The following is a 26,345-nucleotide window of genomic DNA, read 5'->3' as shown; positions in this document are numbered from 1 at the left end:
AATTGGGCGTACTATCTGCTTTTCCGATTTGTGCCCCAGTACTGGAGATATCTGTTCTGTTCATTTCAGCACCGATTTCTCTCCACTGTCAGAAGGGCAGGTCTTACAGCTCTGTGTCATCACTTGGCTGTGAGGAACACCCTGCTTCCTGCCAATTTTCTTCCAAAGCCTTGTAGTGTCGCGGGGGTGCGTTCCTCTCAGCCCAGCAATGATGCTGAGTTATGAGGAATGCCCTTCTGACAGTGTGGAGATATAGGTGCCCGAAATGAATGGCACTAATACCTGTAAAGCTGACGACTCTCTAGCGGTATATAATACTGTACATCTATGAGGATGTGAGAGGTCCTACTTAAATATAGGTAGTGCAGCGTTGAGATTTAATAAATGACACCTTAGGTTTAGGGGTACTGATTCTCTTTGTGGATTTGAGTATGCAGAGTAGCTCTCATCCAGGAGGATCTCCAGCGCCATCTATTGGATAACAACCATGTTTGCACACAGTACAGTGCAACATAATAGATCCTTAGCAATAATTCTTATGGGATGGGATTAGCAATGCACTAATTTTGTCAGCAGGGGGCTCCAGGGAAATGTAGCACAGCTGGAACCTAAACTATGAACAAGTTAAGTAACTGGTGTATGCGGTGGAGCATATTTAATCCATTTCCAGCCAGAGGAGACGTCTAAGGGGTCACATTACAAAGCCATGCAGGAGTCAGGGAAGTAACTGAGCAGTAATTGTCTGGTTGGGTGACCTTTTCTCCATCGAACACAAAACATCCTCTGTACTCTCGGTAATTGATGGAAGGAGACGGGGTCAGAGTCGTCGCAGCAGTTTGCATACTATTCATGTCAAAAAATACTGAAACTCTGACAAAGTTAAAGTCTGTGGGGGTCTGTTAGTGTCTACTTGAGCCTGTTTAAAAATAGATCAATCACTGCGTTATGACAGAAGTAATGAAGTTAGTGTGAACAGAGACTAAGACGTCACATGATACAATGCAGGGGCACTCGATTACTACCAGCAAATTAAGATCCAAGCTGAACAGTTGTTGACCTCCTCCAGTATTCCCCCCACCCAGTCCTTTCATCCAGAAATAGTGGCCTCATCTGTGCTGTGTAACATAGTGATGAAGTCCACACAGTATAGGGGGCAACACGGTGACTCAGTGGTTAGCATTGCAGCGCTGGAGTCCTGGGTTCAAAACTTGCCAGAGACAACATCTGCAAGAAGTTTGTATATTCTCCCCATGTTTGCATAGATTTCCTGATAGGGAAAAAATGTACATTGTGAGCGATATATGGGGCTCACAATCTACATAAAAAGTCCACACAGTATAATGATCCCTTACTACTTCCCACACGCACAGTATAATGCCTACATGTGGTATAATGTCCTATTAGTGCTCCCATACAACATAATGCTCATTAATGCCCCCATAGTGCCCCTCTGCCCACAGAAAACTCCGTCTTTACACCTTAATAACTGCAGTTGGGAATAAGGCTGATTCCATGGCCACTGTCTTGTGTTGTAGCCATACTAATACTTCTCCTGGGTTAGGCAATAGGAATGGGTGCCCATGTCAGCTGTGATACATCATTGCAAAGGAGACAGTGCCCAGGATATCGGTCTTTCTCCTGACTGCTGTCTGGGGTCCAGACAACTGTTGTCCGCCATTTGAGTACCTCCGATATACTTATTTAATTTATTTTTTCTATCTATACCAAGAATCTACCAGTAGTTGGTATTGCTTATGAATGTCAATGTTATAATACTTCTGAGAACAGTAAATCACCATAGACCCTAAGATACCACATACCGTAGGCGCTGGTGCGGATTATAGCACATGCTCAGATTCCATGCTGCGTTTTTTTACACGCTTTTCAAAATCCTTTTTAGAGGCTCAATGATAAATCTGTACAAAGCCCCAAGAGTGAATAAAGTGACTTTATACATTAGTTTCTAAGCCGTTTATAAGAGGCAAAAAGCCCAGAACAAAGAGGGGAATGTGTAAACAGCTCGGCGCTCCTACACAGCCCCTGCCCGCCACAGCCTCACAAGCGCTTCTGTATGCACATTTATTGTTATGGCGGAATGTGATCTTTGAAATGTCACATATTAAAAGGATTTCAGACACTGAGAGACTACTGTATACTGGAAATAAGGAATTAACACAGATTTGATTTCCCCCTCTCGCTCTTTATGGCTCTGTCTCCCTGGGCACAGTTATATTTAGCTCCAACTTAAGACAGATTCGTCTAGCTATGAAGACTTTAACCCCTGTGGGACAAAGGCTCCATGCTACATTGGAAATGTACATAGAAATCATTAGACCAGTTTAGTGAGTACAGTATCCTGTATACAGATACCCAGCATATACCTGCAAGTACTAATACACCTCTGCTTGACTTGATGATTTTAGAGGGCCACTGGCAGGATATGAAGGATGACTAGATATGTGAGTGATAGGATATGTACTTACTGGTAAAGGGGTTGTCCCACAATGGGCATTTATTACCTATACATAAGATAAGTAATGTCTGGTTGCTGGTCCCCACTATCGGAACTGACATGATCGCGAAAACAGGGGTCCTGAACCCTCCATAGCTACTTAAGGCATGATTGAAGGGGAGAATAGCAATGTAAAGAATACTGCGCTAGCCAAAGTCTGGGATCCAGTCATATTGACCACTGTTCATGTTGATTTGCTTGCAGAATGTTATAGAGCAGCAGGAACAGAGTAGACTCTTTAAAACTACTTGCACAACTCTGTGCGTGTGCTGTGTCTGTTGTTGCGGATGGTATCAGTGTGCCGCCGTACCTCCACAACCCCATTCACTGCCTTCAGTGAGCCTGGGCCACAAAACGGACAGGTATAGGACCTTTCCTGAGTTTTGTCCTGGGCGCACAACCTTATACACAGGCCTATGTGTGGGGCCACAGAAACAAACGGGTCAGTGTGCTGGGTGTGAAATAAAATACGATTTGCACAATGTTATGTGCATGTAGCCTAAATCTTATATCTAGAAGTGGGACTACTATACCATTCTGTTAACTCTCCACTAAATGGCCTTTGCTTTTTTCTTGATAGATGCTGGAAAATCAGATGGATGTCCGTAAGAAGGAGGTGGAAGAGCTGCGGAGCCAAGCAAATGCCCTCAGCCAAGAAGGAAAGAGCACCGATGAAGTGGACAGCCAGCGTGTGGTAGTGGAGCAGAGATTCGTAGAGCTGCTTGCACCCTTAAATGAGAGGAAAAAATACCTCTTGGCCTCCAAAGAAATCCATCAGTTTAATCGGGATGTGGAGGATGAGATCGTAAGTGCATGGAATCACTCAAGATGTCTTATTTGAGATTTACCAGATACTGGAATCCAGAATATTGGTTACGTTTACATTCTGGTGCCCATTTTCTGTCATATAGTATTTGTTTTTTTTTCTTTAGAGAAATAACTTTGGTTTCATCTATTTTCAGCTTTGGGTTGAAGAGAGAATGCCTATTGCAACGTCAACCGACCACGGACACAACCTCCAGACTGTGCAGCTGCTAATAAAGAAAAATCAGGTCTGTGTCCTCAGATCTCTGTGTATTATGTTGTGGTTCCTATAAATCTCACTATCCTGGCGTGACGCTAGAGTAGCAGAAGTTCCTTCAGGAATTAGAAAGTAATCATCTGTTCAAGAATATGTAACCTAATATGTATATAGCACTGGTAACCCTGTAGTCACAAAGGACATTTTCCCCTTTTAGGGGATTGGCACTCAGTTTTCAACCTTTTGGACAAGAGTAGGAGGGAGTGGGTTTCCTGCAACCCAATCAGATTACCGAAATTGGCACAAATCTCTCATTTCTAGCATGAGAAGAGCCAAGGATGCGCCACATTTATTTGGAGACGTGTACCTCCCAATAAATTTGCTGTATATGAGAGATCTGTGGGTTAAGACTTAAGTATAGAACTCCATTCTTAAGGACATTTTCCAACAAAAAAGAAATCTTTTAAAAACAACTTGAAATGCTAGATAGGGACATGGGACCTCTGGTTATAGTGTATTATATTTTTCCATTTTTATGGGTCCCAGTGTACTGTATCACATTCCTAGAACTCCAGATGGTCGTAGACATAAGTGGAGGACATCTTTTTTTTCCTCCTTTTTGTTACAACATAGTCCAGTGAGGATAAACGGGACAGACCACACCATATACTGTCAGCAAGCCTGCATAGCTAAGGATTTAACCCACAAGAAAAGTGTTTAATCTTAGAATTTGCTTAATAGGAAACCACTAGTAAAGGACATCTCCCCTTCTCTTGGCGTTCACGCTGTGGAATGTGATTTGCGTAATTTCCTTCCTCCTTGAAATAGCAGCTACACCCCACATAAACAATAGTAGCGAGCGCTGTAGATGAGGAGCTTCCTTACATATCCTCTAGGCCTCCTGTGATGAGTTTTTCTTTCTGAAGTGACATCCTCCCAATCCTAAAATTGTCTCCTATGTATTGTTATGTTCTGTGAATTGTAGTGCTTTGCGTCTATAGAAATGTAAATTATTCCTCCATAGAGTCTACACATCTTACCATCATTTGGGCTCCATTTATTTGGTCATAACATGTTGGTAATGCTTTATACAGACTCTTCAGAAGGAGATCCAAGGCCACCAGCATCGCTATGATGATATCTTCGAAAGGAGCGATAAGATTCTGGAAGATGCTAACCTTAATTCTGAGCCAATCAAACAGCGGCTCGCAGATCTTCAGTCTCTGTGGAATCAGCTCATCGAAGAGACGGAGAAGCGACACAGGCGGCTGGAAGAGTCACACAGAGCTCAACAATACTACTTTGATGCTGCTGAGGCCGAGGCCTGGATGAGCGAGCAAGAGCTTTATATGATGTCTGAAGAGAAAGCAAAGGTGAACAACATTATAGTTTACAGGGTGAAACATGTAATGAAATTCCCCATTCTAATTACTCATTAGACCTTTTTTTAGTCTTCAGTTTTCTTTCTGAGACTTTTAGAAGGTGCTGTTACTCTTAGTGGAGATGCTACTAGGAGTCAATGGAAAATAAATAGGCCAATTGCCCCTTTTCCCTGAAGGATTTTTTTTTTTTTTTAAACTGCCATCTATAACTAGCTCCGCTGCAAGTCATTGTAAGAACCTTGAAATATGAGTAGAGATATCGGCAAATGAGACTGGCCTATTGCTCCTCACCAGTATAGTGTAGGGCAGGGGTGCTCACACTTTTTCAGCGTGTGAGCTACTTTTATTAGCTGACCAAGGCAAAAGATCTACTAGGGCGGGGCCGGGGTGAGCCTGTGGGCGGGGGTGGGGCGGCGTGTCTGTGGGCGGGGCCGGGCGGTTCGTGAGAGCAGGAGATAGCGGCGTTCTGTGGCCGCCCAGTGATCCCTGCTGTCTGTTTGTTCACAGCGCAGGCTGAGAGTTATCTCTGGACAATAGCAGGCTGGGGCTGCGGCAGCCCCGCCTGCCAGTGTCCGGAGATGACTCTCAGCCTGCACTGTGAACAAGCTGACACCAGGGATCCCTTTATCCTGCGATCGACCCATACGTCCTTTGCGATCTACCAGTAGATCGCGATCAATGTATTGGGCACCCCCGGTGTAGGGCTTTCTTTGGCAGATGTGCTTATAAACGAAAGAAAGAAACCTAACTCATCTTAAAGGTTCCCCAGTTCCAGCATTACAGATCTGATCTTTGTTATACAGTAAGTGATGTCATGACTAAAATAAAGGAATAAGCCTAACTGACCTTAAGGGCTAGTTCACACGAGGTTCTGCGTGAACACATTCTGTCATGGCTGCCACAATGAGATGCCGATGCAGTGCACTGGCATCCCGTCGTGGATTTCCGCTCCGGATTAGGCCCAAATGAATGGGCGTAGTCTGGAGGGTGGTGTCGTGAGGCGAACGTCCGCTGCTGAATCCGCCTGAAGAAAGGGCAGCTCGCTTCTTTTTTCCACAAGCGGGAACAAACCGCCTGCGGAAAAAAGGAAATGACCGTCTCCCATTGATTTCAATGGGAGGCGTTTTTTTTTTTTAGCAGGATTTTGACGCGTATTCCACGTCAAAATCCTGACCGTTTTGCCCCGTGTGAACTAACCCTTTAAGGTTCCCCAGTTACAGATCTGATTCTTGTTACACAGCAAGTCATGATGTGACAACTTCTCCACGGGATCAGTCAAGCCCTGGCCTCGCTAGTTACATATGCATGAGACCAGTAACATGAATGGGGACTGGTCCAGCAGCACTTGAATGGAGGGACTTTGAGTTACTTTATGTATTTGCTTTAATTGCTGATCTGCCACTTGGTAGTTTATAAATATATCAGAAAACCCTTTGTACAGAAGCTCTTGCAGGGTCACCAGCCAACCATAGCTCCTCTCTGTACTCTGGTTGATATCAGTAGTCATGCTTCAAAGCTCTCTTGTTGGTTAAACATTGACCTATAGGCGGCACTAGAGAGGCAATGTTTTCCTTCTGGAGGAGAGCTTATGTGCACTGTGCATCTTTCTAAGTTGCTCTCAGTATATACAAATATAAATGGAGCCGAACATCGTGAATTAGTTCTGACCTAGTATTACCATACTTTAGTTAAGTTACACAAGTACAGTTTTTTTTTCTTACTGTATGTAGGCATGTAGATGTCAAACCATGTCTAGATCTATGTAACTATACACATCATGTCGGCTACAGATTGCAATAACTTTTTGCTCAAATCTGGGACTGTTACATGTTGTATATTTTTGATGCGCACTAAAGTTATAGTGGAAATTCTGAAAGTACTACCATAAATAATAAAACGCATGCAGTCTACGAACGCTGTCTGCTCGCAGGCAATACACAGCACATTGTCAGAAAATTAAAAAGACCTGAGCCGATTCACCCCAGGACAGCATCCTGTTTCTTAGATTTTGGAGAATAAATCTCCATTATGTTTGAGCTTCCCTTCGGAGCAGGACTTTGTCTGCAAAGTGCCTTTCCATCCCCGCACATATCAGGTTCCTGCTGACCCCTGGTATTTACCTGCAGGATGAGCAGAGCGCTGTGTCGATGCTGAAGAAGCACCAGATTCTGGAGCAGGCGGTGGAGGATTATGCAGAGACCGTGCACCAGCTTTCCAAGACGAGCAGGGCTTTGGTGGCAGATGGACATCCGGAAAGGTTAGCGGTCATTTATGTGCATGTGATAGAGATTGTAGGATTCTCTATAATGTTTTTTGCTGATGACTGGTAACTCCTTGTACTGATTTCTGTAAACCTAAACATGCTGCCATTATAGAGAAACATTATCACCGTGGCTAATATAACTTTTCTCCTTTCCATGTTCCCCCTCCCATTATATTTGGATTTAGTGAGCGCATCAGCATGCGTCAGTCGCAAGTGGATAAACTTTATGCAGGTCTGAAAGATTTGTCTGAAGAAAGGAGAGGAAAACTGGATGAGCGACACAGGCTGTTCCAGCTCAACCGTGAAGTTGATGATCTGGAGCAATGGATTGCAGAGAGGGAAGTTGTGGCAGGTTCCCATGAATTGGGTCAGGACTATGAACATGTTACAGTAAGTAATCTCTGTAGATGTATACACCCCTCCCTGCATCAGTCTTGCATCTGATCACAATACAAGGTTTCATATACAATATAGGTTGTTGAGACTTTGTCCTGGTCAGGTGATGGACCCACAATACAAAACAGTCCTCAGAGATGTGTGTGGTACAGATTGTGGAGAAATTGACACAGAAAATGTGTTAAAATATGGAATAACTTTACTTTATATAGTCGGCAAGCTTTCTTTATTAAGCTGGTATATGCCTTGGAAGGGAACCTTTCGGGGACACTTGAGACACTACAGATATGGATTGGGGGTTAGTGTCCCAAATAGCCCTGTTACAATGCTAACATGGGCAACTTTATGATAATAATAAAAAAAAAAAAAATTAAAAAAATTAGTGTCTGTACTCCCATCGTCTATGCAATGATCCAGAGGTTTTCCCATAAACTTAACTAGATTTTACATTTGTGGACAATTAAAAATAATATATATTATATAGCAAATAATAAATAATTTGCAGTGTTTTACAGATTTTCTCAATGGTGACAGTCTATTGTCTCGATTGGTAGCCAGTGGATACAACTATGAGTGTAGAAACTGTCTATGGTCTGGGACCAAGCCATGGTTTCCTTATTGTGGCGGGTTATCTTGTAATGTCTCTGCTTCATAATCCAATCACAGTAAGGAAATTATTGCTGGGTTTCTGACCATAGAAAGTTCCTTTATTAATGGTCGTATCCATTGGCAACCTATCAGGACAGACTGTCGCCTGTGAGGCGGGTAAGAAAATCTTTATAATTCTCCAAAATCTTTATATTTGTAATGTTCATGGGAGAACCTTTTTAAGCCAGGGAAAGTACTTCACGGCTTCACCGCGCATGCGCCATACCTTGGGAGTACCCGAGTCTCATCGGACATATCTTTAGGTGAATAAAAAGGTGTTTTGGGTTTTTTTTAATGCAGGTACAAACTTCTTTACAACAGAGTTATTCGGAACATTAAACTGTCCCCTTTAAATGAGTAAACTTGTCAGCACTGACAGAAAAGCTAATACATTAGAAAATCTGTGCTTTGTTTCCCATAGCAATTGATCAGAGCTTAAAGGGATCCTATCAGTCAGACACAATTTTTTTGTAGGTACCACGTCGGAATAGCCTTAAGAAAGGCTATTCTTTTCCTACCTTTCGTTGTCTTCTCTGTGCCACCGTTCGCCTACAATCCCGTTTTTTCTCGGTATGTAAATTAGCTCTCTTGCAGCACTGGGGGCGTCCCCAATGCTGCGAGAGAACTCTCTCCAGCGTCGCCTCCTCTTCTTCAGCAGTGTCTTCAGCTTCTTCCGGTGGTGGCTTGTAACTTCTCAGGCCTTGGGCAGAGCAGACTGTGCATGCCCACAGGCCACGAGAAAATGGCCGTTTGCACAGTATTGTAAGCCCGAGGCCTTAGAAGTTACTAGCCACCACCGGAAGAAGAGGCTGAAGATGACGCTGCTGAAGAAGAGGAGGCGGCGCAGGAGAGAGTTCTCTCGCAGCATTGGGGACGCCCCAGTGCTGCAAGAGAGCTAATTTACATACCGAGAAAAAACGGGATTGTAGGCGAACGGTGGCACAGAGAAGACAACGAAAGGTAGGAAAAGAATAGCCTTTCTTAAGGCTATTCCGACGTGGTACCTACAAAAAAATTGTGTCTGACTGATAGTGCTGTTTGAGCGCTGGGGCCCACCCCCAGTGCTGCAAGAGAGCCAATTTACATACCGAGAAAAGCTGGAATTGTAGGCAACCGGCGGCGCGGAGAAGACGACGAAAGGTAGGAGACGAATAGCCTTTCTTAAGGTTCCTAGAAAAAATTGAGTCTGACTGATAGGATCCCTTTAACTTTCTTTTCCAGGGTAGTTTAAGAAATGAAAGTTGAACACTTGCTATGGGCAGCTGTTACAGTCTTATGATACGGGTATATTCACATTACAGTTTTGGTGTTGACTGAGGATTTTCTTCTCCAAAAACACCTGAAATCTTCTCGCATTTATTTCAATGAGAGTCAGCCAGCGTTGTATTCAGCGTTGTATTTTTCAGCCAGCTGATCAAAGAAGCGTCTACCTCTATCTTGAGACAAAAATTGTGCTGAAAATCCCATTGTCAATGGGAGACTAAGAAAACAGTGTTGTGCCAAAAATCTTTACAAAATAAAGCCCCGAAAACTTGATGAATTTGAAAAATGGCTCCAAAAACTGCAGACTTTGAGGCAAAAGTAGTGTGAACACTGTCATATAGTATTGGCACTATATGTTACTATCTCTATATGTACCTTTTATAATCGGTTCTGCTCCATCCTTTTTAGATGTTACGCTCTCTTCCTTGTATGCAACACAACAATTATGTTTAGATTTAGATTTAACTTTTTCTCATTTATTTGCCATTTATAACTAATGAAATCTTTCTTTTTTGCAGATGTTACAGGAAAGGTTCAGGGAGTTTGCACGTGATACTGGCCACATTGGGCAGGAGAGGGTGGACACTGTCAATCACATGGCAGACGACCTTATTAATTCTGGACATTCCGATGCTGCTACTATAGCAGAATGGAAGGATGGTCTCAATGAGGCCTGGGCAGACCTCCTGGAACTGATTGATACCAGAACACAGATACTGGCTGCCTCATACGAACTACATAAATTCTATCATGATGCTAAAGAAATCTTCGGCCGAATACAGGATAAGCATAAGAAGCTTCCGGAGGAGCTTGGGAGGGATCAGAACACAGTAGAAACACTACAAAGAATGCACACAACCTTCGAACATGACATCCAAGCCTTGGGCACCCAGGTATGATCCTGGGCAAATATTCTCTAATAACATTGTTTGATTCCAGTGCGCTTCATTTCTTCCCTTAAGAGGTTATAGCATTGTGTATAAAGAGGTTTTACTGATACATGTCAGACTTTCACATGACTGGCATAGGATATTTGAGACATGGGCCAGCACATTTATGATCATGGCACATATGATCTCATTGGACCACACATTAAAATTGGCATACAAAACACCATTCTTAGTGAATAAACTACATTCTGAGTAAATCTCTACTGAACGGATACATTCAGGCCTATACTGAGGTTATTTTTTTTTTTTGGTTTTCAGGTGAGGCAACTGCAAGAAGATGCAACTCGACTGCAGGCTGCGTATGCAGGAGATAAAGCTGATGATATCCAGAAGAGGGAGAGTGAGGTTCTGGAGGCATGGAAGGCATTGCTGGATGCGTGTGAGGGACGGCGGCTCCGACTGGTGGACACAGGTGATAAATTCCGGTTCTTCAGCATGGTTCGGGACCTCATGCTCTGGATGGAAGATGTCATCCGCCAGATTGAAGCTCAAGAGAAACCAAGGTACTGTTGTTCTACCAGTGGGGGTAAAACATGACTATTTTATATTTAATCATAGTCTTGGACTTACCAAAGCCAAGCCTGTGTCAGTAGAGAACACTAGGCGAGCAATTGTCATATCACCAGTTCAGTAGCGCATTCAGATACAGCATCCACTTGTCAGCACCCCAGTGATATATTGTATTGCCTGTCTGTCATTACAGGGACGTTTCTTCAGTAGAATTACTAATGAATAATCACCAAGGCATTAAAGCAGAGATTGATGCCCGGAACGACAGCTTTACTACATGCATTGAGCTTGGCAAATCTCTCTTGGCAAGAAAGCACTATGCATCAGAGGAGGTAAGACGCCAGGATCATTTATAGCTCAGCTGCATTGCAGATCTGCATGTGCTCGGCTGCAGCAAAGACACTCTCTCCTTTCAGAGCAAGGTCTTGGCCGCTGTTCTCTCTACTAAGCACTTCCCAGCGTAATATGATTTCAGAGACCGAAAACTGCTAACGCTGTGTCATTTAGTCTTTGTTTCCGTTGCTGATGTGTATATATACGTGTGTGTGTGTGTATATATATATATATATATATATATATATATATATGGAGAGAAAGATTTATCATTAGAGGTGTTTTTTGTCCCTTTTGCTGGAGTCTGTATTGGTGTAATTTGTGTAAATTTCATCAAATGTTGCATCACAATTGATAAATTGTGTGCATTCGTAAGTCTGACATGTTTGTCTTGAAATGTTCCTCCATTTTCCAGCCCTTTTTTTTTTTTTTTTTTTCCAATTCCAGAATTTTGTAATGTAGGGCTTGATAAATTCTCCTAGCCCCCCCCCCCCCCCCCCCCCCCACACACACACTTACTCCAACCCAGATTGTATGTATGACATGATACCTCCTTCAGTTAAAATTCTGTGCAACAGAGTAGTAAGTGACTGCACTGTAGACAGCCAGCCCCCATAGCACAGGAGAGGAGGGAGGGGGCGAGAGCCAGGGAGATTCTGATCAAGTCACCTGGGGGTCACAACCAGATCAGAACCCCCAGGTCCATGATAAAAAAGCTAAATATAGCAAGTAAGTTTAAGTGCGTGTATGTATGTATGTATACAGATGTAGAAAGTAGAACTTCTTTAATGTCTAAAACACCGCTTCCATTAGCCCCTTGCACAAGACTTGCCTGTAATATCTTTAAACCAAAGACCCTGGTCTTAGCCACCATCTTCCTCTTGTTGGTAGAAATGAATTTGAGCCTGCTCCTAGTGCAGTGCTTGCTATCCTGCTTCCATATTGCTTATGGAGACATCATGGACCATAACCAAAACATTTCTTAGCATTTTGCTATAAGGTGTTATGTACTCTGTGTATAGTGTGGTATTTTTGGAGTTGTGACTTGATGATAGACCATTTCTAATAGAGATTAATGGTTGTATTAGCGGTGCTGAGAATATACCTACAAGTAAGGGACGTCACTGTGGGTTCCTAAAATTAAACACTGTGCCCTTATAGAATAAAATATATATAAATGGTTTCTCTATAATACCGCAGTCTCTTATTGCGGTGCAGTCACATTGATCGTCCTTAGATAGCTGGCGATGTAAATGTTCTGACAGGTTCCCATTAATCTAAATGATTCATTACATAGATATTTTCTTAACTCCAGATAAAAGAAAAGTTGCTGCAACTGACTGAGAAGAGGAAAGAGATGATTGACAAGTGGGAGGACCGGTGGGAATGGCTGAGACTGAGTAAGTTGAAGTTTTAATTCTTTTGGCATTCGTTCAATGAAAGTTTCTTCCCCACTTCTACTTTTGCCATACGACTGTTTCTCATTTAGAAGTAATCCCTTTATTTTGTGTGCTTGAACTCCTGCTCCGGATGTTGGATATTCATCTTGTCTGTCTCACTCACAGTTTTGGAGGTTCACCAGTTTTCCCGAGATGCCAGTGTTGCAGAGGCCTGGTTATTGGGACAGGAGCCATATCTGTCAAGTCGTGAAATAGGCCAGAGCGTCGATGAGGTGGAAAAACTCATCAAAAGGCATGAAGCGTTCGAGAAGTCTGCGGCCACTTGGGATGAAAGGTTTTCAGCCTTAGAAAGACTTACTACGGTATTCACCTTTGTTCACTTGTATTGTGGATTGTATAGTTTTACTGGGATATACTGCTCCATATTTCTACACTGACTACTAATGTCAGCCCGGCATGACTTGATCACTTCCAATGTTCTTACCACCCAGTGTATGGTCTCCTTCCCTATCTGTAAAGGATGCACAGTTTAAAGGGGTTATCTCGGGAAGGCTGCCCCTGTCTGTGTGCAGTGTTAAGGTAATCTTAGGGGGACGGTATTACTTTCTGTACCCCCATTCATGAGCCATAATGAAAAGTGGCCCCGTACTGAATGGGGTTTATCGGCATTGACCGCAGCAAAAGTACACAATTGATTTTTCTGGCGTGTATTTTCTGCTGTATGAACATACCCTTACTGCTGTATAGCCAATTGTTATTTGGCAAAGCACAACACATCACAAAATGGCAGCTTACTTGACAGCCTTACTGCATGACTTGGTTATTTCTCCATCTATTATCTCTTGTAGTTGGAACTGTTGGAAGTACGTCGACTTCAGGAAGAAGAGGAGAGGAAGAGGCAGCCCCCTACTCCTGAGATGAGTCCTAAAGTATCAGAAGAAGGGGAGTCACCACAACAATGGTGAGATTTGTCCCCCTGGTGACTGTATAAAAGGCCTTGTCCTCGCCCTTGTCCCATCTTCTCACCACTTGCTGTTTATTGACAGGGATGGAACAAAAGAAGGAGAACAAATTTCCCAAAATGGATTGCCATCTGACCAAGATTCACCACGGGTTAGTTACCGCTCCCAAAACTACCAAAGCTACAAAAACTTGATTAGCCGAAGAACAGCCAATGACCGGCAGTGGTCTGGACTGTAAACCCTCCGCCCCCCAGATTTCTAGTAACGCTGGTACTATTCGCCCCAAACCCACCGAAATGTACTGTTAATAACATTTAATATAGAGTTCATGTGTATTTGACTTGACTAATAGCAGGTACTAGGTGACACATATATTTTTTATGTTATTTTCTCGAAATATTAACCAGATCAGAGGGCTGCAGGTAATCTAGTTGTCTCATCGCTCATTGTAGATGTTGGGATTTTCTCATACTGTTGAGGGATCATATATTATGACTGTATCTGCTGATATCTTCTCATCTGCTGTATTTAGAATGTTTTTTTTCCCTTTAGCATTATCCAGGGTGGCATTTTTTTTTGTTGTTGTTTTCCTTGCAGAAACAATCTTGAGCAGATTTTAGTGTAGTGATGTTACGGCATATATTTAAAGGGGTATTCCCACCCAAAACTCTCCCCAGGTCTGATTGGTCAAATCCCCAATGATGTGCAAGTTATGACGAATAGGGGATAACATGTTAAAACAGGAATACCCCTTTTAAAGCCTTTTTAACAAACTTCTGTATCAGTCATTATTGGTATAGATTTGTTGAAGGGGTTATCCGGTGGGTAAATTTTACGTACTTCATTTTTTTTAATATGAAAGGCTCAATAAAAGATCCGTATTGATCTCCCACAGCTCCTACTCAGTGCCTCCTGGGTCCCCCACCAGTTTCTACTTCCTGTTCCTCTTCACCAATCACTGGCGTAGAAGGTCATTTCTGCACAGTGATTGGCTGAGCTGTCACTTCCTGTGTGCCCAGGAGCATTAGGACAGGAGTAACGGGAGTACAAGGTGTACAGTGTTCTGCAGCACTGTATAAATTGTACAGTGCTTCCAAATATGTTGGCGCTATATAAATAAAATTATTATTATAATATTATTAAGGTGTAGGTATTGATTTATCTTTTTAACCCATTCTGAGCCTTTTGTAAAAAAAAAAAAAAAAAGCCCCACGGGATAACCTCTTCTTTGCGTTTCCGATTTGACTCGCCTGCTTAGTCCCTCCCTTGACCACAGTCTTATAGCATTTATATATATTTTGCACTTACAATGCCTTTATGTTAATGTATGAGTATTTAAGCAAAACTAAAAGGTTCACATTTAGAATTGTATTTATAGCTTTCTCTAACATTTCCTATGGATGTTTTTACTAGTGATATGTCGGGTATTGCAGCAGCAGATGTAAGTTTGCTGGCGTTCAGTAGAGGACAGTGTTGAGACGTCACTTTCTTTTTAGATTTAGTTGCAGGGTGTATACAGAATTGCCATAAGACCTCATGCACATGACTGTATCACAGATTTGCACAATGAGGTGATATGGAACCTGAAGTGAATATTGCTCCATAATACAGGGCTATAGGACTCCTCGTACCTATGCAATGACTCCTATGTGAAGGAGACCTTAACAGGGGATTCGGAGTAAAGGAGAAGTGTGTTGCGTGTACCGTTGACTAAACACAAGAGATTTTTGCATCATCCATTACCATGTTGTTAAGTAGCACTAGATCTATTTATTATCTGAACACAGTATGAATTTTGTTATGGGGTAAACCTGTTACCCTTTGTAGTGAAGACTTGGAGCAGCCAGGGGACGTACTGTATCTGCTGGTCCTTATGGTTCTACGGTACCTAAATCCGGGATCTTCCTCTCTTAGGGTGAACGTCAATGTGTGACCCGCAGCCTGTATCATTCTGAGATTGTTTTGCCCTTGATATCCACTTTGCAGCTGCTAATTTTTCTCTTCCTTTGTTCTCTAATGACATCAGGATATTCCGATCACATAACCAATGTATTTCATCATCCGGTCCTCATCATGCATGTCTCTTTTTATTCCATTTTGTCAGGAGAACAAGTAGCTTCATATCTCATATCTTCATATTCTCTGCATTATTCTTCCTAGAAAATAAGTCTCTCTACCAGATCCAAATCTTATAATCCATTATTGCCGATTTGACTATATTCTGAGATGAATAATTTATAAATGACTACCTGAATGTATGTTATTAATGGGGCTGTCCAGGATTAGAGGAAAGGGCCTACTTTGTTGGACAGAAACAGTGACACTTGTCCGTGGGCTGTGTTTGGTATTTGAGCTCAACACCTTGCACTATAATGAGGTTGAGCTGCATTACCAGACACCACCAATGGATAAGAGTGGCGCTCTCTCAAAAATAAAAAAACACAGACCTTTATATAATCCTGGACATCCCTTTAAGGCGCTGTTACCTGCTCACAATGGAGGCCGTCATGTTGTGTAGTAACATTACCCAGGCATTGCAGATAACATTGCCTCATGCCTCTGGTCATGTATATAATCGTATGCCCTTTCCTCAGTGAATAGGGATTCGCATATGGCCGCCCCAGTGTGCCGTAGGCATCAGTTCTGATTTTCTGATACTAACGCTAAGATGATATAAATGTATTTTCTTATCTGAACATATATGACTATTATATATAAATATATTTAACTATATTCTTGAGCTATATTTTACCAGAAAGTCAATAAAATGGTGCAGAGACTCCAACATGACAATCAAATGGAGCATAGCTTTGTGCATCTGGATCAGTGAACCATGCCATGCATGTCACTAATGATTTACATACATCACGTGTCACTGACCGGGTCACACCACTAATACCATGTGAAGTAAATGTTACCGTAACCGCTGTGTTTTGTTGTTTGTCTGCATGCTTACAGCATGTGCCCATTAAAGTTTATTTGCTTGTTCATTTCTACATGTACGACACGTTTTTGTGTTAATGTCCGTCCCGCGAGCTTATATTTTTCGCTACACAGTTATGTTTTTAATGCTATAGTGGAAATGACTTGTAAATCTCCACATGTATATGTTATGTGATGTTGTGAGCGTGTTGGCTTTTATAGTCCGCTTGTGAATTATTATTGCAGCTCACTGTACACGCCGTAGCACAAGGTTAATGCCGCTTTCTTATCTGTCAGACCATTGAGGACAAGGATTTACTATTGTTATTGTCTTCTATAGTCTTAGTGTCCAGAAGAAGGGGGGGGGGGGGGTTGCTGTACTTTGGCACACTGCCCCAATTTGCACCAGAGATGAAGCCTGTTATCACTTCGATTTTCCACCCCACACAGTACTCTTTAAGACTCTGGATGGAGTTGGGTGGAATCAAGGTGGGCTGCGGTGGGAGCGGCTCTACCCATTAGATTTACTAGAACTCATGTCAGAGTTACAGGTGAACCTCCTGCCTGGTGCAGATTTTGGGCGCGTGGGACTACTTGCGAGGTTGCCCTAATTATTCAAAGTCTGGAGCCTCTTAATAATTTTGGGGCATCTTGGGCCAGTAGGATAATTGGTCAAGACCAGTGTAAGAAACAGAAGTGGGACTAGTCCTCAAAAATCTTTGCGGGGTGTTCACTTGAGGTGCATACACAACACAGGCCATCCGTGAATAAGAGTAGTTTTACTTGGGGAAAGGGTCACCATTTTTTTGGAGTCCCATATAACCCCTTTATGATGATGCATATGAAACCATCTAGTTCACTATATACAGTTCATCTGCTAGGCAGACACTTTGGTTAGTTCCCTTGTTAGGGTAAGGCCACATAGAGTAGCATTAGGGTGATAAGAACTGTGGTGAGTTAGGGGTGTGTACACACAGCGATTTTTAGAGGGAATTTAAGGTGGTCTTCTGCATCAAATTCCTTTCCAGACACCGCCCTGGAGGTCTGCCTCAATTTTCTCTCCAAATTGCTCATGTGAACATACCCTTATGGTTTGGCTCTGTTTTCTATTTGATATTGGCCATGCAGAATTGCCGTGAAATTGTGCAACCAATGGACATATCTGTAAAAAACTCGTCTGCTTATCCATATCTCTGCCATTATTGTGAAAAATGGAATACGGAAATATATCATTGTGATATGTGACTACTATAGTGTGATATGTGACTACTATAGGCCCTCCTGGCATTCCTGGGTTCAGTATCAATGATGTCGGAGTGGATCATTGCAGGACATATTGTACCCAGTAGTAAGCTTTCATATATGTGCGGAGCAGCCGGGAATATCCTAGCGACATTATATATAATCTGTCAGACAATGCCTGCATTTATCATGTTATATAACCTGAAGAGTGTCCTGGTTTTTGGCGGTGTTGTCTCATTAGAGAATCATTACTAGTGGCCTAGAATAGTATGAAAGCTTATTGGTTGTCCCACAATTTGATGTACTATGTTAGAGCGCCATGTCGCAGTTGCGGTCACATGACTGCGCCTTCACTTCTGGGTCCCTGATAATAAATTATATCCATAATGTAAGTTATCTCTGCTAAGCAAACGCCACCCCCAGTACATGTTACGCTATCAGTCACATGCCATACATTGGATGGGGTTTGTAATCTCCGCTGCTTCGCTTGCACCGCTGTAGTTGTGATGCATGCACGGCGAGCTGACTGGTGGTCTAAGTTCCCGCTTGGTGCATTATGGGATTTGTAGTTGTCAACCTTTGGCTGAATCTACTAATACAATCCTGCCCCCAATGTTAGGAAGCAACAAAGCAGCGTGTGGTGGGCTCCTGAGATATTGGTTAAAAAATACGTACACTTTACAAAAACAATTGGAGACCGAAACATCTTTATAGTTTCTCAATATTTTGCAGTCATTAAAATTCCAGTTTTATTATTTAAAGTCTTTCCAGGATTTTTCATTTCTGATTTTATTTATAATCCATTAATCTGATTTGCACAATTCTGTATCAATCAGTGATCGCTGGTGTCTATCTCTGAGATGTGTGCACTTGTGACTAGAGAGTATGTGCTGGACTTTGTAGTGTAGTCCTCCAGCAAGTCCACCTGGGTCCTGGGCTTTATACTTACTGGCAGTACTGGTTAAATAGATTGGAGTCTTTACATATGTCCTGTAAAAAACCATTGGAGGACTCCGTAGGACAGGACCCCTCTATTACCAGAGCAGTGAACCACTAGAACTAGAAGCTCTTACACTGGAGGACTGGGTGTTTGTAATACTCCCTTTCACCTACAGAGGCGCCCAAATGTTATTAGAAAGACACAAGTGTTTTGTAGATATTAGTGAGCGTTGACTATTATACATATTCATAGTTGGGTTAGTGAGGCATAATGTGATGGATCACTGATCCTGAGAATAATAGTTCCCTGCACAGCGCCACTCCTAGGCCACCAGGTTGTGCGAGGTACTGTAGCTGACCTTATCTATAGCAATAAAGGTGTGCTGCTGTTCCCCTGCACTTTAGGTGGATGGGCATTGCTGTGTAGAGACAATGTCGGGATCGGTGAGGCTCCCAAAGGTGGAACATCCACTGATCATAACGTTATTGAATCTCTTTGAGGGATGTACCGTCACTTTATAACATGGGGAAAACACCTTTAAAATATATATTTTTTTTCATGCTGTCTATTGATCTGCAGATATGTCCTTGAAAGGATTGTCCTATGAAAACGACCTCTTTCCATATTCCCTATTAGGACCCCCCTTTAGGCTGAGGCCCCACCTTTGAGAAATGCAGCACTTTTATGTTGCAGGTTTTGAGTTGGGGTTTTTTTTTTGAGTCAAAGTCAGGAGAGGGTTGTAAAGATCTGGAAAATATAAAGGAAGCTCTTAGATGTCTCCCTTCTGTTAAATCCACTCCTGACTTTGAGTCAAGAAAATGCAGCAAAAAAATGCTGCGTTTCTGCAACATGGGGCTTAGTTTTAAAGGGGTCGAAAAATATTTATGAATATAACAATATAAGATAAATTGCTGATCGTGGTGGGGGTTTGGCTGCTGAGACCCCCATCAGTTCTGAGAATGAGGATGTTTTACCCTCATTTTTAGTATAGCAGTAGTGGATGCAGACGCACCCAGTTTCTAGTCATTTCAATGTGACCCCTAAAGATAGTCCAATGCTATACTTCCGGCGCTCCTGTTGCAATGAATGGACTTAGGGGTATATCTGCATCCACCACTGCTATGTTATCAATGAGTGTAAAACACCCTCCATTCTCTGGATTAATGGGGGTCTCAGCAGTTGGACCCCCACCGATCAGCATAACCACCACCAAATGTAACCTGTTCTGATGAGACTTCTTGTTAGCAAATCAAGTGTAGGAACCTAAAGAAAACCAAGCAACCCTTCCCGTGTAAGATTTCCTCCCTCCAACACCTTGAACAAAGACCAGTATATTGTGTATCGCATTCCGAGCTTTTATTAAAGACAAGTATCCAGGTAGCGCTCCCGCCATTAATCTCGTGATCCGCATTATGATACAGCTGGCACTTTTCGCTTTATATTCTCGTTGGCATAAAAAGGACTGGCGTTGTGTGTACTAAATAGTAAGTAGCACCGAGCTTCCATAACTCGCTAATCTCACTCTTCAAGCTGCTTCAGTGATACTAAAGAGCAACGTAATAGCAAAAACTGAATGTCAGGGTGTGAGTCCTATCCTTAGATAAAAGATACTAGGAATCCATTAGAATTGAACGGCTCCTGGAGACGACTTCAGCTTGACCAGTCAGCTGCTGGACAACTTGGCTCTGTAAGCCATCCCGGTCACAGCGAGCAGCGAACAACCAGAACAGCAAAGCACGCGATGGGCAAGGCCTTGGTTCTGTCTTTGTTTTGGGGGTAAATAGTCGTGTGGTGTTGAGTGACTGTGGTGGTTTCTCTCGTCCCTTCTTAACTCCAATCCAATTGACTTAATGATATACTATACAATAACTTTGGTTACCAAACATTTGGTATCTCACAACTCCTAATTTCCCATCTGCTCTCCTGAAAATCCACCCTAACCAGGATGATGGAAGTGGAAATGCATGGTGTAATTTCATTGTAATCTTTGCATGTCTTCTGATTTGTTTTACCTCTGGTAAAATAGGAGCATTTTCAGAAACCAGACCATTGGCCGGGACGTTTCTGACAATGCTTACGAGACCTGACCTGTTTGTGAATTCCCATCTATCATGTGGTGACAGGACAGACATGGTGGCTGCCATACGGCACCCTATTCTGTAACTCTTGCTGATGGCTTTACCCTATTTTCTGGAAAAAGGATTGAGGTACAGTGATGCACATTTCGCACTCCCTGTTTTTCCACGTCTATAAATTATTACTAATCATATTGATCCATCTAATTGATTTTCTGCTTATTTATATTGGTGTAAGAGCAGATTTGCTGTACTTCAGTCCTTTTATGTAGGTGACCTGCAGGAAGCCATTTTCCATGGTTACTATGCAGCAGGGTCGAATAGTCTATAGGTAACCATCTCAAGTCTTGCTATTGTGCATATCTTATGTTCTGTACTCATAGACGTCTCTTATATTTTCAGATGGCAGAAAACGCAGAAACCAATGAAATGGTTAATGGATCCACAGAGCAGAGGTCAAGTTCAAAAGAATCCAGTCCGATCCCCTCACCAACTGCTGACCGTAAATCAAAAGCAGGCATGCAACCGCAGACCGCCTCCACGCTACCAGCCAAGACGCAGGATATTCCTTCCGCTCAGTTTGAAGGTTTCTTGCATCGCAAACACGAATGGGAGGCACATAACAAGAAAGCCTCCAGCAGGTACAGCGTAATGTCACTATTTATTCCTGTAAATGGTGGACTGTGATATTATGACCTCTAGGGCAGGGATTGGCTTCTGTATCAGTGACTATAATGGGGTCCTATTGCATATTTTTCCCATAATCCCCCAGTGGAGCAAAAATGGCTTTGTAAGTCTCCATACGTCTGTAAAGGCGCTCTCTCCTTAAGGAGTGATATTATCCCCAGAACCTGGTATAATGGGGTCCGTCATTTTGAAACTGAAAGCAGCGGACAAAAAAGTCTTGCTTGGAAGACTTTTTTTTTTTTCTCTGCCAATTTTTGCAAGGGAGACTCAGACACTGATGTGAACCCAATCTTACCCATACAGCTCTGGTCTGGAGACTGGGTTTCTTTCTTAGAAAAAGGCAGCAGCAAAGTAAATAGGAAGACTTGTGAACTGCCAATTGTGTCCTCTAAAAATTACCATATATATTAGCCTGAGATCAGCCGAACCCACCAACTTCGGTGTGGCCAACCATCATATGAATGAGTATGAAATTCACGACTGGCATATGTTCGGGGAGTGAATTGCCCATGTTAATTATCAACATGTTCGTTCATTTGCTTTCAAAGGAGATAAAATAGACCCATTCCCTTCCACATACTGAAATCACATGCACACTTTGCCAGTCGTATTAGGAATAGCTACAGCTGAACAAGCATTCCCTATGAAACCATTGATAACTGGCATGTTCTTACCTTTATTCAGATCTTGGCACAATGTATATTGTGTGATAAATAACCAAGAAATGGGATTTTATAAAGACTCCAAGACTGCTGCATCGGGTATTACCTACCACAACGAGATCCCAGTGAATCTGAAGGAAGCCGTCTGTGAAGTAGCCACCGACTACAAGAAGAAAAAACATGTGTTCAAACTGAAGTAAGTGCCTGTGACCTACCGGCCTTGTAGGGTCTATTCATGTTGTATCTGACCTTGTGAATGTAAAAGATAATAGGTTAATATGGGATAGTGCTGTATAGACACAGGCTAGTTCCTCCGCTGATATTGGGGGCTCAGTGTAGGCCGCCCATACTAATATGAGACAGTGCTGTATAGACCAGGGCTAGTTCCTCCGCTGATATTGGGGGCTCAGTGTAGGCCGCCCATACTAATATGAGACAGTGCTGTATAGACCAGGGCTAGTTCCTCCGCTGATATTGGGGGCTCAGTGTAGGCCGCCCATACTAATATGAGACAGTGCTGTATAGACCAGGGCTAGTTCCTCCGCTGATATTGGGGGCTCAGTGTAGGCCGCCCATACTAATATGAGACAGTGCTGTATAGACCAGGGCTAGTTCCTCCGCTGATATTGGGGGCTCAGTGTAGGCCGCCCATACTAATATGAGACAGTGCTGTATAGACCAGGGCTAGTTCCTCCGCTGATATTGGGGGCTCAGTGTAGGCTGCCCATACTAATATGAGACAGTGCTGTATAGACCAGGGCTAGTTCCTCCGCTGATATTGGGGGCTCAGTGTAGGCTGCCCATACTAATATGAGACAGTGCTGTATAGACAAGGGCTAGTTCCTCCACTGATATTGGGGGCTCAGTGTAGGCCACCCATACATTGTCAGCTCCTACCCATTAGTTGAGATCAGGGTCAGTTTCCAGTTACCATTGGTCATTGTGTAACAGTGACTGGTATTTGGCAGTCGAGCCCTTTAGTCACTGGGCCTATGGGCTTGTACGGTCTTCTGTAGCCTTTTCTTGAATGTGAGATGTCCTCATACACAGCCTAATACAGGTTTCTGCCCAATACCAGTCATCTTGTTTACCAGCTGGAAAGACGCTTTGAGTTTGCTGAGGAGATGGAAAGTCTTGGCTCATATTGGCTGCAAAATAAACGTTATATCACGTATATACTGAGACATAAAGTAGCAGATACACTGAACTGACCATCTGTGAACTGTGACCTTATTAGACCGAAAGATTATCTGGCCGATTAGCAGGAACGTTTCCAATATTTGGGCCTACCTGGTGACCGAGTGTTTGTCCAGGTGATCGTGTATCAGCAGCACATTGGCCTGTGTAATAAGGACAGACAGACAATGGAAGTGTATGATATGGTAACTATTGCTATAGCGATCGTTCCTCCAGTATACGTTCTGCATTGGCCTCTGTAATAGGCCGGTGTAGAACTAGCGCAGATCTGTGTTTGTCGCCAGTCAGTGCACATTACAAAAAAAATAAAAATTTAGTGTTGCACTGACGGTTCTCTTCCTACATCAGCATTTATGGACACCTGTATGACAGTGCTTGGGGTGGGACTACTATACATTATGTGAATGTTCACTGAATATATATCATTTATTTCTGTTCTCTTTTCTCTCTGCAGACTGAATGATGGTAATGAGTACCTCTTCCAAGCCAAAGATGATGTAAGTTCAGTTATTCACTGGTTACTGTCAATTGTGTGCAAATTGTATGATCTATGCTGTACAAATCCATGATGTCACCCATAGAAATCTATAGGCCTGTATTTTACATCCATATGCCTCTCATTTCATATAGAAGTTTCTTTTCTGACCAATTCATATGGAATTTGAAGATAAAAAATGTAGCATGTCATAGATTGACATCACATGCTGCTTAGAGAGAATACCTGGCAGCATAGGTGGTGATATCTTACTGCTGGAACAGAACTCTCAGGCGCCCATTCCCCATCAGTATATGGCCGCAATGAAGGGGAGCTTGAATCTCTATGGTCTCGCATGTGCTCCAGACATTTCTAGTTAGCCACTATCAATAGCATAGGGGGTAAGTTCGTAGTCATCGCCGGGACCCCCACCAATCCCCAGAATAGGGCTGAAGTTCTCCTGTCCTGATAAAGCAGCAGGCTGAGCTTGTGTCATGCCTTTCATTCTCTATAGGAGGGCTGCTGATGGTCCAGTACAGTACTCGGCTATCTCTGGCACTCACACAGAGACTGAAAGGAGCAGTAGTGCTTGTTTTTGGCCTGCTGCTTGGGGTCGGTGGGGTAACCAGTGGTTGAAGCCCCACCAATCATGAAACTACTAAATATTGCAGATGTGCGGGCATGCATGTGAATACTGACTTATATCCACATATGGTCGCCATGACCTCACCATGTTGCCCAGTATACTCATGTTTGCAGATATAATATTGCAAGGTATTTGCAGTATTGAAAATCTCCAGACAACTTGCGAAAATTGTCTGAACCGGTCATGAAATATCTTGTATATGTTTTGTGAGGCCACACTTTTAAGCAGCAGACCTGGTTACCGCAGAGGCCGACACGTGACCTGTCATTTGTCCTACAGGAGGAAATGAACACATGGATCCAGGCCATCTCCAACGCAATCTCAGCCGATAAAACCGAGGTGTCTCTGAGCACGCAGAGCACTCCAGCGTCCAGCCGGGCCCAAACTCTGCCAGCCAGCGTAACGGTCACCACAGAGTCCAGCCCTGGCAAGCGGGAGAAGGACAAAGAGAAGGACAAGGAGAAGAGATTCAGCCTCTTTGGAAAGAAGAAGTGAACTACAGCCTAAAAGATACAAAACAAAAATCATAAACCACTGCACTTCTATTACATAATTTTTTCTTTCAGTGAAATGTCAGCATGCAAGCTCAGAACCAATACATTACTCCGTGCCTAATGTTCCCCCGACATGATAAAAAAAAAAAAAAAAAAAAAATATTTATAGTATGCTAAAGCGAATATGGAGACACACAAGTTTGAGGGGCATTGGGCATCTGGATGAGAGAGAGGACCTTTTTTTTTTTTTTTTTCTTTCCCTTCCCAAAGGCATTGTAGAATAAACCTTAATATTTAAACACGTCCTCAATTTTGTGAGGCTGTCTTGAGAACAACCCGACCTTACTAATATTGATAAGATATGCAAGGCAGCGGTGCTTTACCTATTGATTACCAATGTGATTGTTCACATCACCGACAGATGTATAAAGTTCAGAGCCATTGTTCACTACCATTCCCACCAGAGAGCTAGCATGGAGTTATTGAGAGATCCCTTCCTACGTGGTAGCAGAGTGCAGACACTTCCGTTTTTTTTGCCAGTAGATTGGTTGGGCACCTACTTATTAACACAACACAGCTTTCCAGCGTCACGTGTGTATTCTCCGAATGTTGGTGTTTAAGGAAAGGATTAGCAGTTTTAAATACTCCTGTAATTTTACAACTTTTCTGTTTTTTGTTTATATATTTTTCCCTTTTTGCTGAAATACACTATATTGTATGTTTCTGATTTAATTCTAGTACAAACTATAACTAGATGTATAATAAACCCTTTAAAGGAACCATTGATGTTAAATGTACAAGTGAAATGAAGCATTTACTGGAACAAAAAAGTAATGTTACTCAATTGATTACTTGCTTGTCCGCTACAGCACTGTGTGTTATAATTTTTTGCTACATTATTTTGCTATTTGATACATAGTGTGCATTTCTCTGTCACTGTAACTATTGTAATGAAAATTTACATTTTACTGCACAATCAGAATGACATTTATTAGGAATGATATCCTCCCAATGACTGGGCCTGTATTCCTGGAACTGGCTTTCAGTTGAATGGAACTGTACCATTAGAGTCCGGGTCGCACCGCGCATTTCTGACCATTGCTGAACTGCAGCCTCCATTATGCACTCCACCTGCCTGTGACCATTGGAGGCGCAGTTGAGGAACGGTCAGATTGCTCAGGGTTGGCTTGACCCTTCGCTCTAGGATTTTGCCCTATCTGTTAAATATATGCTATGTCATTAAATGCTTTTAAAAATGACAGATACTGGAAGACAGTGGTTTCATTTATCGCTTGCTATTCGAGGCTCCCGTGTTAATTGTTATTTTTAGCACAAGGAAAGTGAATAAATCAATCACGTTTTTTT

The 26,345-nt window shown here is 42.6% G+C and overlaps 1 protein-coding gene across 2 annotated transcripts in view; it reads left to right on the top strand.

The window, feature by feature from the left end:
* The window catches only part of SPTBN1 (spectrin beta, non-erythrocytic 1), a 117,476-nt gene extending 91,131 nt beyond the window's left edge, over window positions 1-26,345 (top strand). For both annotated transcript variants that reach the window (XM_075267563.1, XM_075267564.1), the window contains 16 exons: window positions 3,093-3,317; window positions 3,475-3,564; window positions 4,628-4,906; window positions 7,042-7,172; window positions 7,364-7,568; window positions 10,004-10,378; window positions 10,694-10,938; window positions 11,139-11,277; window positions 12,594-12,678; window positions 12,844-13,040; window positions 13,527-13,639; window positions 13,725-13,791; window positions 21,222-21,460; window positions 22,191-22,364; window positions 23,820-23,862; window positions 24,766-26,345. In XM_075267563.1, the coding sequence (XP_075123664.1) occupies window positions 3,093-3,317; window positions 3,475-3,564; window positions 4,628-4,906; window positions 7,042-7,172; window positions 7,364-7,568; window positions 10,004-10,378; window positions 10,694-10,938; window positions 11,139-11,277; window positions 12,594-12,678; window positions 12,844-13,040; window positions 13,527-13,639; window positions 13,725-13,791; window positions 21,222-21,460; window positions 22,191-22,364; window positions 23,820-23,862; window positions 24,766-24,981 (2,823 nt within the window). In that variant the 3' untranslated portion in view covers window positions 24,982-26,345. The remainder of the gene's footprint in view (window positions 1-3,092; window positions 3,318-3,474; window positions 3,565-4,627; window positions 4,907-7,041; window positions 7,173-7,363; window positions 7,569-10,003; window positions 10,379-10,693; window positions 10,939-11,138; window positions 11,278-12,593; window positions 12,679-12,843; window positions 13,041-13,526; window positions 13,640-13,724; window positions 13,792-21,221; window positions 21,461-22,190; window positions 22,365-23,819; window positions 23,863-24,765) is intronic.

This window comes from Leptodactylus fuscus, chromosome 3, assembly GCF_031893055.1.
Source record: "Leptodactylus fuscus isolate aLepFus1 chromosome 3, aLepFus1.hap2, whole genome shotgun sequence".
Lineage (NCBI taxonomy): Eukaryota > Metazoa > Chordata > Amphibia > Anura > Leptodactylidae > Leptodactylus > Leptodactylus fuscus.
The sequence above is the reverse complement of the archived record's forward strand: the minus strand, read 5'-3'. Positions and strand labels throughout refer to the sequence as shown.